Source organism: Amblyraja radiata, chromosome 7, assembly GCF_010909765.2.
Source record: "Amblyraja radiata isolate CabotCenter1 chromosome 7, sAmbRad1.1.pri, whole genome shotgun sequence".
In the NCBI taxonomy this organism is placed as follows: domain Eukaryota; kingdom Metazoa; phylum Chordata; class Chondrichthyes; order Rajiformes; family Rajidae; genus Amblyraja; species Amblyraja radiata.
In genome coordinates, this window is record NC_045962.1 from 62365860 (window position 1) to 62384322 (window position 18463).

Consider the following 18463-nt stretch of genomic DNA (forward strand, 5'->3'; position numbering starts at 1 on the left):
CCATGTGCCTTAGGCTATAATTTATAAATCTGGCTTACTAAAGATGTAGCAAATTAAATACCAGCGAAAGATCAGCATTCTGACTTCACCAAGATTGCATAATGTTTAATTTACACCTCCTAAGATATAAAACTAGCAATTGTAATTCTCCTAAATTTAGATCAGTATTTTATATTTAACGTTTAATGTCAAAGTATAGACTATCAGCCACATGGGATAAACAGCCATCCCTCACCAAACCTTATTGTCGCCCTCACCCAGCACTTGTGCTCTTTGCACCTGTTATCACCCAATGCCCCACAGGAGCAGCTGAATACATTGCTGGCTGGCCAGAAGTTACTTCTATTGGTTTGGACTTGCCCCAGGACTGGAAGCTAAAGTTCTGCAGGCATATGTGGGTAAGCCCTGGCATTAATGCTCTTGTGAGAGCAGACAATTTATTCTGTTTAAAAAGGAACTGCAGATGCTGGAAAATCGAAGGTAGACAAAAATGCTGGAGAAACTCAGTGGGTGAAAATTTAATATGCAGTTTTTAGATACTGGTAGCATTACAACAGTGATGATAGGCATTTGGGAACACATTCTGATCTGGGAGATATTGAAGAAAGTCAAGACAATGGAGACAATGTGTTCTGTGAATTTTGAAATAGAAGAAATCAGTAGAAGAGGGGCAAAGTTGTAGAGGTATCCTGTGTTGTTGGAGGTCCTGAGAAACCACTAGATTTGCGCTGCAACAGCAGTGATGGTGAATTCAAGGGTCATACCCCAAGGATCCGGATCTAATATAGGCTTTGTAGTAGTTTAGCAGGTAGTGCAGCTGTTCTAGATCTCCGGTGACCCAGTGTGCAGTCCAATCTCTGGATCTATCTGTGTGAAATTTAACATTAACCTCGTGAGTTTTTCATTGGATGCTCCAGTTTTCACACATCCAAAATTGTGCTGGTTGTGAAGATAATTTGCTACTGTAAATCATCCCTGTATAAGTGGCTGGTGGGAGAATCAGAGGGGGGAGGTGGTATGTGGGCAGTGGGGTTGTGGTGGAGGGGTGTGTGGGCGGGGGGCTGCTGGGTGTAGGGGGAGGGGGTGGTGTGGGCGGGGTGGGGGATGCGGGGGGTTGTGGGAGGGAGTTGTGGGGGGAGAGTGGTGCATGGGTGGGGGGTGTTGTGGGAGTAGGGGGGTTGTGGGGGGAGGGGGGAGTGTGTGCGGGGGTTTGTGGGGGAGGGGGTGTGTTGGAGGGGTATGTTGTGGGGAGAGGGATGTGTGTGGGGCCGGGGGAGAGAGCTGGCAGAAAAGATGGGGGAGGAGCCATAGAGAGAGGGAGGTATCACGGTGGAGGGGGCATGAGCTAGCGAGGGGGACCAGAGGGGAAGGGGCTGGAGCTAGCAGTGTGATGGGGACTCACAGCGGGCACTGGTCGCTGGTCGTTCTCCTCCGCAAGGATCAGAGTCTCCGCTTTCCATTTGGCGACATGCACTCACAGCACAGGAGAATGTTGAGTGAGCTGGCGAAAAATCATAGCGCTATCTCATACCGTTTTTGCGCAAATAGAAAACTGTGCAAACCGGAAGATAACAAGATCAAAGTGATAGATAGATAGATGGATAGATATAGATAGATAGATAGATAGATAGATAGATAGATAGATAGATAGATAGATAGATAGATAGATAGATAGATAGATAGATAGATAGATAGATAGATAGATGAGGAAATATGAGGAAAAAAAATAATGACAGCAAATATTTATTCGTAGCACTCCAAACAACCTTAGGTAAAAGCAAATATTTAATCTCACTTAAGTGTCACCACCAGCATCCAGCTTCTGTAAATCAGAATTAGTCTTTAGAGATACAGCATGGAAACGGGCTCTTCAGCCCACTGAGTGCGCATCGGTCAGTGATCACCCCGTACACCCCGTATCCTACACACTAGGTATGATTCATAATTTACAAAAGTAAATTAACCTACGAAGCTGAACGAATTGAATCCTTAACAGACAGTAGACAAAAGAGGCAGGGATATGGCAGGGGGGAGTCTGAAGGGGTTCGGCCCGAAACGTCGCCTATTTCCTTTGCTCCATAGATGCTGCTGCACCCGCTGAGTTTCCCCAGCAATTTTGTGTACCTATGGCAGGGGGGAGTTGCTTCATTATTAAGGAGAACATCAAGGCAGGAGACTGAGAAGACATTACGGAGGAATTGTGCAAAGAGGCTATATTGGCAGAGCTAAAAAATAAAAAGGGACAATCATCTTGTTGGAATTGTACCATAGGCCACCAATAGTCAACAAAAATTAGAAATATGCTGGGAGATTTGCAGACGGCTGCGAGAATAATAGGGTTTTGTTTAGAGGGCGTCTCAAAGCCTATTTATCTTCTTCCATTTTCACCTAACACCAAGTAGCCTTTGTGTCAACACTCCCCCCCTTCCCCTCACCCCGGTTAGCCTCATCTGTTCATAACCCCCCCCCCCCCCCCCCACTCCTCAATTTGTTCCACCTATCATATACCAGTCACTACTCCTCCTTCTCACTTCTGTATACCAGCTATTTTCTCTCTACAGTCAGTCCTGATACAGGGAGAGAGGAGGGGCAGGACAAAGCCGGGCAGGTAATAGATGGATACAGGTAAGGGATTCTTTGATGGTCAGATGGTTGGACAAAGGCCAGAGATGAAATGGCAGAAAGCGTGACAAAATGATCGAAGAATTGTGAATTGTGAAGCTAGAGGAAGGAATGAAGGTGAGAAGGGAAGGGGAAAATAAATATGTCCAGGTGAGGCATAAGGCGAGAGAGGAGGGAATAAAGAGGGAAAGGCGGTAGTTACCTAAAATTGGAGGATTTAACGTTCATACTATTGTAAGCTACCTAAGCAGAATATAAGGTGCTGTTCCTCCAGTTTGCTTGCACCCCCCCCCCCCCACTTTTGCAATGGAGGAGGCGGCACAGTCTCATGGGGGTGGCACAGTTGCACAGCAGTAGAGTTGCTGCCAAGGCGCCAGCTGGGTTCGATCCTGACTACAGGTGTTGTCTGTATGGAGTTTGTGTATTCTCCCTATGACCATGTGGGTTTTCTTCAGGTGCTCCGATTATCTCCAAAATGTCAAAGATGCGCAGAATTGTTGGTTAAGTGGCTTCTGCAAATTTTCCCTAGTCTGTAGAACAGAACGTATACAGGTGATCACTGGTTGGCAGGGCTCGGTAGGCTGAAGGGCCTGTTTCCATTCTATACAGTAAAACTAAAACTAAGACTAAAGGACAGAAAGGGTGGTATGGGATTGGGAACAGGAGATAAAATGGTTAGCAACTGGGAAATCCAGTAGGCCTTGACAGACAGAGCGCTAGTGTTCGGTGAAACTATTGTCGGGTCTAAAGGGCCTGTCCCACGAGCATGCGACCTGCATGCGGCAAGCGCAACCAAACCGGAAGCGGGGGCCGCGCGGAGGTCGAGTGATCCCCGTACAGGGCCGGTCCCACCAGAATGCGCCTGCATGCGGCGAGCGCGACTAATCCAGAAGCGGGGGCCGCGCGGAGGTCGAGTGAGTGACGTGAAGTTCGAGCGAAGCCCGCTGGAAGTTCACGCGTGACGTACGGCATCAAGACGTGCGTACGGCGTCAAGACGCTGCATATGCCCGTCGAGGCAGTGCATACGGCGTCGAGGCGGCTGCGGGCCGGCAGGCCGTTGCCGTGCGGAATTTTTGAACACGGTCAGTTTTTCGGAGCCCCGCGCGATGTCGGGACCAGCTCCGCACAACTCCATACGGCTCCGGCGATCGAAGTGGGACCGGCCCCGTGAGGCCGTACGGCTCAAGCGACCACGTTAGGTCGCGCTTGCCGCATGGAGCCGCATGCTCGTGGGACAGGCCCTTTAGATTGATCACACCTGTAGATTGGCACGTATTTCTCCCCTCCCCCTTCACTTTCACCTACATCCCTTCCTGTAGCTTCACAATTTGTAACCCTTCAATTCTTTCATCTCACACCTTTTCATCTCTGGCCTTTGCCAGTTACCTGGCTATCAAAAACCCATCTCACCTGTATCCATCTATTACATGCCAGGCTTTGTCCTGCTCCTCGTCTCTTCCAGGTTTCTTTCTCCCACCCCCCTTCGCCTCCACAATCAATCTGAAAAAGAGTTCCGACGCAAAACATCACCTATCCATGTTCTCCAGAGATGCTGCCTGACCCGTTGAGTTACTCCAGCACTGTGTGCCTTTTTTTCTGCGAGATGGTTTGTGCAGATGCTTTGAAGTCCAGGCAAAATCCTTCAGTAACTGGTGCACCATTCCCTTAAGATTATTGCAACTTCAAAGCACTCTAGAGAACACCAAGCATTAGCCAGGATAAATCAATCATCAACTAATTAGTAAATTCCGAATGATCACTTAGCACCTTCTATTTGCTGCCTCTTTTGTGTAGCTGTTATTTTAACTTATTATTCCCTTAAACTGATGTGTCAATGTGGTTAGGTAGACAAAAGTGCTGGAGAAACTCAGCGGGGGTGCGGGAAGAAGAAAGGAAGTGGAGGAGCCAAAGGGCTGAGGGGAGCTGAGAAGGGGAGGAGACAGCAAGGGCTACCGGAATTTGGAGAAGTCAATGTTCAAGCCGCTGAGGTGCAGACTGCCCAAGCGGAATATGAGGTGCTGCTCCTCCTCAATGTGGTTACTTCGGTATGATTGTTCGTGCCAATGATTTTAGACAAATTTCACAATTTTCACAAAGCATTAGTTTATGCTTTACTCCACAGTATTTGGTGTATTGCTTGCAGTTGTGGTCGTGCCATTACAGGAACGATTTGGAGAGGGTGCAGTGGAAGTGTACCAGTATGTTGCCTGGATCAAAGGGTTGTAGAGATGATAGAAGTATATAAAATCATGAGAGGCATATATAGGGTAGACAATCAGTTCCTTTATCCCAGGGTGAAATTGTCCAATGGTAAAAGGCATAAGGTAAGAGAGGGAATGTTTAATGGAGATGTGCAGTCAAGTTATTTTACACAGAGATTGATGTGGGCCTGGAACGCATTGCCGGGGTGGTGGTGGAGGCAGATGCGATAGTGGCGTTTAAGAGCCTTTTGGATAGGCACATGGAAAAGAAGGGATTTGAGGGATATGGATTATGTACAGGCAGATTAGATCAATTCAACTAGGCACCCTGTTCGGCACATACTTTGTTGGCCAATGGGCTTGTCCTTTGTTGTACTATGTAGTATATTTACAAAGAGAATATAATCCAACCCTACTTTAAATGATTAAGAAGGAACTGCAGATGTTGGAAAATTGAAGGTACACAAAAATGCTGGTGAAAATCAGCGGGTGCAGCAGCATCTATGGAGCGAAGGAAATAGGCAACGTTTCGGCCCGAAACGTTGCCTATTTCCTTCGCTCCATAGATGCTGCTGCACCCGCTGAGTTTCTCCAGCATTTTTGTGTACCTCCAACTTTAAATGACATTGGTTGGCATTTGGGGAGGAGAACGTTGTTCATGTTGCTGCTTACATTTATACCCCTTCAGCCTTGCATCCAAAAAGTCATAATTATCAGCCAATCTGTGGGTCAGCAGCCATGGGGTGGCACTGGTGCTGCGGTAGAGGTGCTGCCTCTTGATGCCAGACATCCGTGTTCGATACTGACTATGGGTGCTCTCTGTGCAGTTTGTATGTTCTCCTTGTGGCCGCATGGGTTTTTCTGGGTGTTCCGGTCTCCTCTTACATTTCACAGATGTGTACGTTTGTATGTTAATTGTTTTTTTGTAAATTGCACTGTAAAGTGTGTAAGATACGAAAACGGGATAACATAGAACTAGTGTACGGATGGTCAGCGTGGACTCGATGGGGTGAAAGATCTGATTCCACGCTGTATCATGAGACTAATAAGCATGCCATAGTTGTGTACTTTGGATGTTGTATAGGTACCTGTTTATGACACCAATAACATCCACAATTTGTGTTGCAGACCCCAATATTGCAGTCTGTACCAGTCCCAGACAGCTTGTACATTATATGTTTTATTTGTAATTTCAAATCCAGATCTACATTTTTGTTGTTTCACCAGAAATTAATCTTCTTGAAAGCACTCCTTAAACCTTCCTTTGGAAACTGGTTGTAATACAATTTATTTATGTAATTTTTCATTTTATTTTTAAACAATAGTACCTCTTGAATGCTGATCTGGATTTTTCTTTAATGCTCTGAAGATCTCCCTTGACATCTTTAGTTCTTTGTTCACAAGGTTTTTGTGCTCTTATAAAGTAAACTCTAATAATAGAATGCTTTGCTGGACATTCATAGGAGGAACATTAATTTTCCCTTTTGGTGGGAGGATGCTATTGGTGTAAGACAGTGAAAAACAAGAAATTTATTTCAGTATGCCAGGGAGAGAACGCAAAGTCTTGTTGCTAGATTTTCTTCTGTATTGCCAGAGGTTATAATTTCAGCATATCAGTCAAGAATTGTAGTGTTTAATGCTAAGGAGACCAAATCTAATCCAATTTTCAATGCAATTTTCAAAAGATCTTTTGCAGCTAGCTCATTGAATTGTTTTTAACGAAGCTGAATATATTGCGAAAAAATAAACCAGGCCAGAATAGCTGTGTTTATTAGTTAGTTCCAGCATCAAGTTTCCCTTTGATGCAGTATTGTGTTGTAACAATATAATCCCAAATCCCTGGCTTTCCCGCTGAGTCATTCGGTTTAAACCAGCATCTGCAGTTCCTTCCTACACATTTCCCACTCAGTTTCTCCTTCCACGGATTCTGCCCGACCTGCTGAGTGTTTCTATTGGTTTCTATTTTCACTGACAATTGTTTATATTTTTCAGGAATAGGTATCAACTGGAGCTTAAGTAAGTAAGTAAGTTTTATTTATATAGCACGTTTTAAGTCAACTCGCATTGACACCAAAGTGCTTTACATAAAATAGATAATAAGTTTCCATACAAACCATAGAAAAAGGTTAAAATAAAAAGGTTAAAGCCAGGCTTTCAGTGCAAAGTAGATTGTGAGACTCTTAACAGCAAACAGCAGATTTGTTAGTACTGCATCAACTTTGATGTGTGATGTTTTTTTGTTAAGTAGCCCTATCAACAAAGGTACAATGGCAAAGGTGTTCCTTGAGCAGACCTGACACCTCAACAAAATCAATGATATTCTTACAAACCAAGCATGAAAAGTGCTCGATTTGCACAACAAAACATAGAAACAAAGAAATATAGAAAATAGGTGCAGGGAGAGGACATTTGGCCCTTCGAGCCAGGACCGCCATTCATTGTGATCATGGTTGATCATCCACAATCAGTAACCCGTGCCTGCCTTCTCCCCATACCCCTTGATTCCGCTAGCCCCAAAAGCTCTATCTAACTCTCTTTTAAATTCATCCAGTGAATTGGCCTCCACTGCCTTGTGTGGCCGAGAATTCCACAACTTCACCAGCTTTAGAAACTAGTGTGTTAGCATTTAAAATATAGTCTTGAAAAAAAGCTTACAAGACCTGATTTGTAAAAACAAGGTACTACAGATTGTTCAAGAAGGAACTGCAGATGCTGGAAGATCGAAGGTACACAAAAATGCTGGAGAAACTCAGCGGGTGCAGCAGCATCTATGGAGCGAAGGAAATAGGCGACGTTTCGGGCCGAAACATCTGAAGAAGGGTTTCGGCCCGAAACGTCGCCTATTTCCTTCGCTCCATAGATGCTGCTGCACCCGCTGAGTTTCTCCAGCATTTTTGTGTACCTTCGATCTTCCAGCATCTGCAGTTCCTTCTTTCTCCTAAAGTGCAGGAGTAACTCAACGGGCCAGGCGGCATCTCTGGAGAACCTGGATAGGTGTTATTTTGGGTTAGGATCCTTCTGGTCTGCAGCCTTAGTAACAATTTTTTTTTCTAAACAAATGAGAATAGGTTTACAAACTTGCAAAGGCATGTTTTTCAAAAACTTGTAAAATAGGTTATTCCACCTACTCGCCCACTCACTCACCCGCTCACTCGCCCGCTCACTCGCCCGCTCACCACCCGATCATCCGCCCACTCACCCTCCTAATCACCCGCCCACTCACCCACCCACTCACCAGCCCGCTCACCCGCCCACTCACCCGCCCGCTCACCCGCCCGTTCACCCGCCCGCTCACCCGCCCGCTCACTCTGCGTCAGTACGGGTCTGGAAGTACAGTATGAAAACCTCACAGAGGCTACTAGTGCAGTGTGGACATTGGATAGGAAACAAACTATGCAGCTTGATAATGGGAATAGGGATGGTGCTGTATAGAACCTTTTCTTTAATTACTGCCTATGAGAAATTAGTCAAATACTAAAAAGAAGAAAGTAGGTGACTATGGTGAGTTCATGGGCTAAGGAAGGTCCTACTGACATCTTCCATCAATGAGAAGGATGAGTTATGGGCTAGTCTAAATCTCTGATTATGTTGAAGATATTTGGTGTTCCTAAAAGTCAGCCATTAAAGTAGGCGGTACAGCATGGAATTTAAGTAAAGTGGCTAACAGCTTTTTAAGATGGATTCCAAAACCTTGGTTTAATAACTTGAATTGGTCAAGGAGAATAAGACCGCTCCCGTGAGCTTTTAAGACTGACCTGTAATGCTATTTAATAGCCAACTTCAAAGGTTCAAAGGTTCTTTATTTGTCACATACACCAATTGGTGTAGTGAAATGCGGATTGCCATTACAGCACATTAAAAATAATACAACATAACAATAATAAAGAAATTTAAACATAAAAACATCCCCCCACAATGGTTCCCCATTATGAGGGAAGGCACAAAGTCAAGTCCCCATCCCCATGTCCACCCATAGTCGGGCCTATTGAGGCCTCCGCAGTCGCCTTTACGGAGGCCCGATGTTCCAGGCCATTCCCGCGTTAGGAGAATCCTCTCAGCGGCTTGGGAAACCTGGAACGGCCACTTCCATACTCGATACCTGGAACGGCCGCTTCCTTCCGAAGCCGACAGGCCGCGCTGGATGGAGCTCCACCACTGGCGATCTTGGCGAGAGATCCCAGGCTCCCAATGTAACGTTCATCGCCACCGCCCGCAGTTGGCCGCTCCACAGACCCGCAGCTCCGTGATGTTTTTATCGGCGGTCCCAGCATACCGGAGTTCCAGCGCGGCGACCTGGACAAGGCATCGCCCGCTCCGCTATAGTGCTCCAGCGCTGTGCCGCCGCCGAAGCCGAGGTTCTGGCCGGTCCCTTCAGGATGGTAGGCCCCGGTGGTAGGCCGCGAGGACGGGTCAAAGGTGCTGCTCGGAGGAAAGCCGCCTCTCCGACCAGGTAGGGACCCTGAAAAGCAGTTTCCCCCTTTCCCCCCACATAAAAAAAGACTAAACCTCCAAAAACAAAACACTTTAACTCACTAAAAATTAAAAAAAGAGGTGAATAAACAATGCAAGCTGGGCAGCCATACCCATGCAGGACGGCGTCCCCTACTTGTTCTAGCTATTAGGAATTGTACATCCATTTTACGTCATTGTAGTGAATACTTATGGTATGCTTATATTAGCTGTAGCCTCCCTCTGAGCCAATAAACCATACCATTCTTTATTTTTCGCAGCGAATCTGTACTGAGATGAAGTAAAAAAATATTCAATAATGCCTGCATTTAATAAAAATCAAAAACTTGTGGCTAACGTTAATCTCTCATATCTTGTTACAATTCTGAGATAATCAAACAAATCATTTTGGACTTGTCCACCTCCCAGAATTGTTGCTTGCAGTCTCTCCATGCCCACACAAACCAGGTCTGGAAACAAACAACATATCTGATGGCCCAAAGTAGTTTATGTGGTCTGAATGATGGTGTGGCCTCGAGCAGTGCATTGAACAAAACCTGTTTCTGAAATATTTCTGAAAGTTTGACTGACAACACAGATCTGACAGCCCACATAAACTACCCCCCCCCCTCCCTACCAGCTGTACAAACTATCTGCATCATTTAACAATTTAGAAATTACTGACATTCAGAGGCTTTTTAAAACTCTTAAATTGAAGTATATAATGTAAACAAAATGATTATGATTTTAAATGGTGAATTGAAACAGATATGATAGATATGCCATTTATTGTCACTATACATGTACAATGAGATTAAAAGCAGCTCGTACTTAAAGATTTATGAAAGCAATTAAAGACAATAACCACAGAGGAATATTTTTTAACTTAAACAATAATTTAAGTGGTATTTGCTGCCCAACAATTCCCTTTCGAGAGAATGGAGCCTTGGATCCTGTAAAGGAGCATATTCCACAGTGTACATGCTGAGGAATCTTAACAAGAAAGAGCTATTGGATGCCAAACTCCATATAAATTGAGTGATGGATTTGGTATTCCAAATACATCAGAAAGTCAAAGACCTTCTGTATTTTTTGCAGTACGTGCACAGAAGCCTGTGATCTGCTTTTATTTAAATCAATTTTGTCTGATGTTTTCACCTCAAGTACTGTGAATGTTGTGAACAAACATAGTGCCTAAAAACAAAATTGTGTTGTGCTGTTTATTTCACTGCCGTGCAACTAAAAATGGATTGCGTGATCGGATTCCTGATTTGAGGGTTGAAAATGGTTGTAAATCCTGATTGTGGGAGGTGTGTCGGGAATTATGGATCTGGAAATCCCTGGGAGCAAGAAGATAGCAATGCAGATGCTAATCTGTTCTCCAGCAATTCATCCTGCAATAAAGGTGGTTGGAAACTGATCATCAAAGTCCCTCTAAACCCGTCTAATAAGAGCCAAGCTTGAATTGGAAACATCTGCCAGTATTGTCAGCTGGCTCGAATATTGCCAATTTCCATCACAATCATCCATCATTTTAAAGTTAGTCACTATTATAAAACATCTCTATAATCACAAAACTCTGATCTTGGATGTGTGTGTGGTGTGTGTGATTGTGTGTGTGTGTGTGTGTGTGATTGTGGCTGTGTTTCATGGTTTGTTATGTGTGTGTGTATGTGTGTGTGTGTGTGTATGTGTGTGTGTATGTGTTGACACATCTTCTCGATAAAACGACGCGCTAACGCTAACATTTTTACATATTCCAGTAGAGATTTACCCCCTGGAGTCCAAAATAGGCTTATCTGAAAATGTTGTGCTTTATTTCTTGAATTATTAATGAAAATGTTCACAAATCCGATAAAACATTGAAGTCAAAGCGCCTGTTTTTCGCTGATGACATCACAATGGATCTGCCTGCCTGCCATCTGCTTACGCTGCGAGTGACGTCACCCCTCCACCTCTCCCTCCTCCCCCCGTTATTCAGTCAGCCCGTCGACTGAAGACCAAAGATCATAGCTGAAGACTGCGGAGGCCCAACGCGCGGTCCTTTGGTCGATGCACACATGCCCTCTCGCGCCTCAGCTCGGCTCAGCCTGGCCCGGGCCTCGCCCCCTCTCTCTCTCCCTCTCCCTCTCCCCCTCCCTCTCCCCCTCCCTCCCCCCTCTCCCTCTCTCCCCCCTCTCTCTCTCTCTCTCTCTCTCTCTCCCCCCTCTCTTTCTGCCACCACTCCCTCTTGCCCCCTGTTATTGAAAAGATGCTACTGGAAATGAAGCCGCTCGCCAATCCCTGCTCCCTGCTCCCTCATTCAAGACTCTGCCGGAGATAAACCTGCTCGCCGCCCACGGCCGGGCTCTCTCTTCTCTCCGGGCTTTGAAGAACGAGCAAGTCGGGCCCTGTACAAGAGTTCTCGGGTCCGTCTCTGATTGGGTCCGTCTCAAGTCGGAACCTTCTTGGGTCAGGTTCCTCTCCCCCCTCCTCCTCCTCTCCCCTCCTCCTCCTCCCCCCCCTCCTCCTCCTCTCCCCCTTGCTCCTTCCCCCCTCCTCCTCCTCCCCCCTCCTCCCCCTCTCCCCCTTCCTCCTTCTCCCCCCTCCTCCTCCTCTCCCCCCTCCCCCTCCCCCCTCCTCTCTCCCCCCCTCCCCTCCTCTCCCCTCCCCCGGCCTCTCTCCTCTCTCCCCCCTCTCTCTCCCCCCTCTCCCTCCTCCCTCTCTCTCCACCCTCCCCCCCTCCCCCTCCCCCCTCCCTCCCCCCCACCCTCCCCCCCTCCCTCCCTCCCTCCCCCCCCCCCCCCCTCTCCCCCCCCCCTCAGATTATCAATGATCTCCCTTGCATAGCACTACCTTATTTTCCATGCTCTCCAAATGAAAACTTACCAGTCCCTTCTCTCCAGCTCTATGTCTCCACCCTGAGTGGTTCTTGACATATGAAAGCCCTTAATATAGGCTGGGTGATATTTCAGGTCAGGACCCTTCTTCAGACTGATTTCCCCTGGTGTGGAAGCTGGAGGAGAAGTGCACAATCTTAACATTGAAGCCTGAGTGGGAGTGATATTGACAAAGTGCTCTTAAAAGAAACAAAGTGGAAATCTTGAAATTTTGAAGAAAGTTCTGAAGAACTTGCATTTTTCTTGACTAACAGCAGAAGCTTGTTGTTGAGCTCAGAGAATCAAGAGCTATGACTAAATGAACAGTCATAATCAAGTCATCTGTGATCTGATTCATTGATTGAACAGAATGGAAAAGAATGGTCCATTCAGTTCCCAAGGTTAAATAATATTTGTCAAATATTCTATAGAACGATGAAGAGAAAGACATTGGTTGCATTACAGACTAGTTTGGAAATTTGAATGCCCAGGAATGATGGAGACTGTAGAAAGAGGTGGCCGTTGACTGCTTGAAGCACTGCCTCAAGAAGGTAGCTAATATCATCAAAGCCCCATAAAACCCTAACCTGCTCTCTTCTCGCTGCTACCATTGGAAAGAAGATACAGGAGCCTGACAACTGGTCCCTCGAATTTCATGAACAGCTTCTTCCCATCTATCAACATGCTCTTGAACCACCCTTCCCAATCCTAACCATAACCCAACTTCAAACAGCTCAATCCTACCAAATCACTGCAGATTATTATAGTTGCTCTACATACTTAGATTTTTTTCCATTTTCATCATCTAGTTTCCTTGAAATTACTGATGATTTATTGCATATTCATTGGTGTTGCTGTGCCAAATATGCTTGTCTAATATAAACCTGTAATAAATAAGAATTGTTCTGATTTATATATGCTGCACATGTCAATTGTACACTCTTGATTTTGATCTCATTCTCTTGAGCTTGATTTAAATTCAAAATTTGTACTGACTTTGATGGTCAAGCAGCTTAGTTTTATTTTAAGGGTTTTTCTTTTTGTTTTGTAGCTGAGATGGTACCTGAAGACCTTTGCAAGGAGTCGTCTCTCCATATTGGCTGGGTATGTGAGGTGCCTTGTCGTGCTGACTGTGTTCTCAGTGAATGGTCTGAATGGTCAGTCTGCTCTCACTCCTGTTCCAGCAAAAATGCAGAAGGAAAGCAGAGGAGAAGCAGGTCCATTGTAGCATTAGCTCACATCGGTAAGTGTGCCTGATGTGTATCTGCCTCTATAGCATTAGCAGCTTTGAATCTGGTCCTATTATAATGTTGTCATTAAAGATACATTGCCACTCTACTGTTTATCGAGTGTAGTGTCTGTAATTGTGGTAATAACTTAAAATCAATTGTGCATGGCTATAGCCAATAACGCGGCAACAGTTTTAATGATGTTAATTTATAAGAGTTTAAATCATTACTTTTAAGAAATATTTATATGAAGATAACACCACAATACCAAAAAAACAGTGCTTAACAGTGAAGGGATTTTTCTGTGCTGTGAAATAATTTCTTATTCACTTTCAGGAATTTCTGTTGTTTTAGAAACGCCCAAATGATGAATACTATTAGTTTAATTTAGTTTATTGTCATATGTACTGAGGAACAGTGAAACACTTTTGTTGCGTGCTAACCAGTCATTGGAAAGACAATGTATGATTACAATCAAGCCATCCACACTGTACAGATAGACGATAAAATGAATAATGTTTAGTTGAAGATAAAGTCTATGTGCTGTGATAGCATGTTTCAGTAACATTCCCATATCCACAATATTACTAATGTTAAAATTTTGATCAATAGAGTGTGTAACTTTAAGTATCACTATTTTAAGAAATGCACATCCAAAGAAAACTAAGATTTTTCTATGATGCACCTCATGGCTAGGAGTCTCTCAAAGTACTTTAAAAAGAGGGGAAGTGGATGCTAATCATAATACAAGTTGCAGTAATGATGTGGTATATGATTTCAGTTCTACATCGGGCACTAATGTAGCTTAGCATATTACATTACTTAATATTTTGATCTCATAATTTTTCCATAGTGTTGCCACTGTTTTGACTATTTCTTCCTTGCTTTTTATTTGAATATTCTGAATTCAAAGAAGGATTTCTAAAAATGTGTTTCAGAAATCATGGCTTCAGCTACTATTCTCCTTCACTTCTGTTTTGTTCCGAATTTCTAATTCATCAGCAGCCTGTGTCATTGATGCATGCAACCATAAAATATAAAAAGGAACTCTTGGGTTGGAACAAATTGCAACCAAGGTCTCAGCTGAAATTCGAACAAACAACATCTGAAACTACAATTCCGTCACAGCTCATAACCCTCCATAACCTGACTGTTGGTTGATTTAGTGGTTATGCTATTTTTGAACTTGCTAGTAATTACAATTCTGCAACATCTGGAATGGCTCAGGGGCCTGTCATTCTTTGCAATTATCTGCAGCGTCAAGTTTTGAAGACACTGTAGATTTTGGTTTTGCAATTGGCCCAGGGATTATAAGATTAACAAGATTTAGAGCATAATTATGCCAAAGGACAAGAAAATGGTAATATCACAGAAAATGATAAATCAAACCGTTGAATGTGTTGTATAATGAACTTTAGGTTTTTCCATTTGGGTTTCCCATAATTTCCACCACATCCCACAACATCTCACCACATTTTCTCTTGTAATTACTGAAGACATTCTCTAGAAGAAGAATGTACTGTGTTCATTTAACACAAAGCTGTTGTTTTTCTCATCATTATGGCTCTCTGTAACCAGCATCTCTCTCTAATCTCTCTATGGCAACATTAAAGAACTGCAGCTTGCATCATATGCAAGAGAAGGCATGATATAACTCTAAGGTGGAGAGACCTTCAGGTCCCAAAACTCTGTCAAGGTGCTGCCTCTCCCAGCATTTATCTGCACTCACCATGTTGGCTCAGATCCTACCCAACACTTGCAGTCTTCACTGGCAGCCTATCCAAACTGAGCAATAGGGGATTCTTTGCTGGAACCTGATGTGAACCCATGCCTTCTATAGGAGAAGGCAGGCGTTCACATCAAATTCACAGTTATGGAGTCATGCAGCACAAAAACAGCCCAAATCATCCATGCCGACCAAGATGCCTCACCTAAGTTAATCCCTTTTGCCCCCATTTGTTTATATCTCTCTAAACCTTTCATGTCCATGTACCTGTGCTTTTAAATATTGTTATTGCATGTAACTTAACTACCTCCGCTGGTAGCTTGTTCCATATACCCACTGTATGAATAAGCTGCCCCTCAGGTTCCAATTACATCCCAACTCTATGTCCTCTGGTTCTTGATTTCCCTTTCTTGGGTAAAAGGACCTGTGCATTCACCCAATCAATTCTCCTCATGATTTTATACACCTCTGTAACATCACGCCTCAGCCTCCTGATCTCAAGGAATAAAATCCTCAAATCCTGAAAGACCACTGAGAGGAAGAACAAAGGTGGACCCGGTCTGGGGGGGGGGTCGTCGGCGAGAGGGATAACAAAGGGGGACCCGCCACAGGGGGACCGCCGAGAACAAAGGGGACTACAAATGGAATATGTAACTTTGTCAGTGTCCTTCGTGTGGCGACTCTTTGCATACCTTGCACACATGAGATAATAAAGTATCATTCATTCAGAACCCTATAACTAGCCATCAATCTGTTCATTAGTCCAATGACACACCGGTGTAAACAGAAACTGAGTACTGATTACCAACTCTATTGCCTAACTAATTGGACATGGGAATATGCAGGAATTGGGAGGGAATGTTTTTTATATGGCTTCCTAGCAGCTCATTGACAGTAAACAAAATCAAATTACTCAGCAGTCTTTTAAGGAGCAGAGGAAGCAACAAAAGCAAATTCTCCCAGTAAAAGAAGGATAATTTCTGCATACAGATGAAGTGGGAGGACGATGGGTAACATAAATTATGTGCATAAAATAAATCTCATTTGAACATTTCACACTGCGAGCTTGATCAATAGGTGAATCATTTAATCATCGCTATACTGGCTGTCCAAAGGTTTTTCGTCAATTGCAGTCAATTAGAAAACGTATTCCACTCCATATATTTTCAATAAAAAAAAGTAAACGCATTCACAGAACATAGAAAAGCACAGCACAGCACACGAAAGGTCTTTGGTCCACAATGTCTGTACAAAACGTGAAGTCAACATAAACTAATCTCTTCTGCCCATTTCCCTCCATTCCTTGCATATCTATATGCCTATCTAACAGCCTCTTAAATTCCACTATCATTTTCTGCCTACATTTCCAGCCTAGCTGCACGTTCCGGTCTCTCTCTCCACTCTCTGCATTAAAAATATTCCCGCCCCGCAGGCTTCTTTAAACTTTTTCCCTGTCATCTTAAAGCTACGCCTGGTCTTTGACATTTCCACCTTGAGAAAAAGGATCTGTGTCTACTTTATCTATGCTGAACAGCATCTTTTATGTACGCTAAGCATTTAGTGAACTAGAGCCATCGGGATTTTAAATTCTGCAGGGGTAGAATTTGACTTGTGATATTTTCTGCTTTCTATTGAAAGGAGAATACAACAGATTTGGTGCTGGCACCACCCACAGTACGTCATCCATCATCTAAAAAATGCTGTGTTTTCTCTTGAAGACAAAACACTAGCGTTCGCACAACCACTTGGTCCAACATTATTTATCAGAGAACAATTGTTCAGACTGAATGAATGGATTTCCTACAGTGAGGCATCCTAATCCAAAACGTCTTTTCAGTGTCAGTGTATTGTTACCTTGCCATTTCACGGACTCCTCAGCACAACATAATGTTTCAAAAAAGCATGTCTTGCAGTAACAGTATCGTTTTGAAAGATTTTTTTTGTTCCTGGTTATTCATTAAAATGAAGGACAACAATAGTCCAGCTGAAGCATTTTCTTCCTTATGCCAAGAAAGAAGTAAAGAGTCTGTTCATTCTTCAGAGCAAAATAGGATATTGTAGTTGTTGAAATACTTTTGTAAGTTTATTTCACACATGGGAAAAAAAAATAATTTACAAGCTGCACAGGGGCATTTAAAATCAATCGGTGTCCAAAACAATAAATAACATACTGTAAAGAGTGAAATGTTCTATCAATTGTAGTTCCAGTACCATATAAACAGAAAACAAGTTTGACTTGGAAACTTAAAACATAGAAACATAGAAACATAGAAAATAGGTGCAGGAGAGGGCCATTCGGCCCTTCATAGAAACATAGAAACATAGAAAATAGGTGCAGGAGTAGGCCATTCGGCCCTTCGAGCCTGCACCGCCATTCAATATGATCATGGCTGATCATCCAACTCAGTATCCTGTACCTGCCTTCTCTCCATACCCCCTGATCCCTTTAGCCACAAGGGCCACATCTAACTCCCTCTTAAACATAGCCAATGAACTGGCCTCAACTACCTTCTGTGGCAGAGAATTCCAGAGATTCACCACTCTCTGTGTGAAAAATGTTTTCCTCATCTCAGTCCTAAAAGATTTCCCCCTTATCCTTAAACTATGACCCCTTGTTCTGGACTTCCCCAACATCGGGAACAATCTTCCTGCATCTAGCCTGTCCAACCCCTTAAGAATTTTGTAAGTTTCTATAAGATCCCCCCTCAATCTTCTAAATTCTAGCGAGTACAAGCCGAGTCTATCCAGTCTTTCTTCATATGAAAGGCCTGACATCCCAGGAATCAGTCTGGTGAACCTTCTCTGTACTCCCTCTATGGCAAGAATGTCTTTCCTCAGATTAGGAGACCAAAACTGTATACAATACTCCAGGTGTGGTCTCACCAAGACCCTGTACAACTGCAGTAGAACCTCCCTGCTCCTATACTCAAATCCTTTTGCTATGAATGCTAACATACCATTCGCTTTCTTCACTGCCTGCTGCACCTGCATGCCTACTTTCTACATGCCTACTCCCGGTCCCCTACTTTCAATGACTGGTGTACCATGACACCCAGGTCTCGTTTCATCTCCCCCTTTTCCTAATCGGCCACCATTCAGATAATAGTCAACTTTCCTGTTTTTGCCACCAAAGTGGATAACCTCACATTTATCCACATTATACTGCATCTGCCATGCATTTGCCCACTCACCCAGCCTATCCAAGTCACATTGCAGCCTCATAGCATCCTCCTCACAGCTAACACTGCCCCCCAGCTTTGTGTCAAACGCAAACTTGGAGATGTTGCATTCAATTCCCTCGTCCAAATCATTAATATATATTGTAAATAGCTGGGGTCCCAGCACTGAGCCTTGTGGTACCCCATTAGTCACTGCCT

General features: G+C 44.0%; 1 protein-coding gene across 1 annotated transcript in view; it reads left to right on the plus strand.

Moving 5' to 3' along the window:
* The window catches only part of thsd7b (thrombospondin type 1 domain containing 7B), a 789171-nt gene that overhangs the window by 441082 nt on the left and 329626 nt on the right, over nucleotides 1–18463 (plus strand). The window contains exon 8 of the mRNA XM_033024685.1: nucleotides 13183–13374. Coding sequence (XP_032880576.1) covers nucleotides 13183–13374 — 192 coding nt within the window. The remainder of the gene's footprint in view (nucleotides 1–13182; nucleotides 13375–18463) is intronic.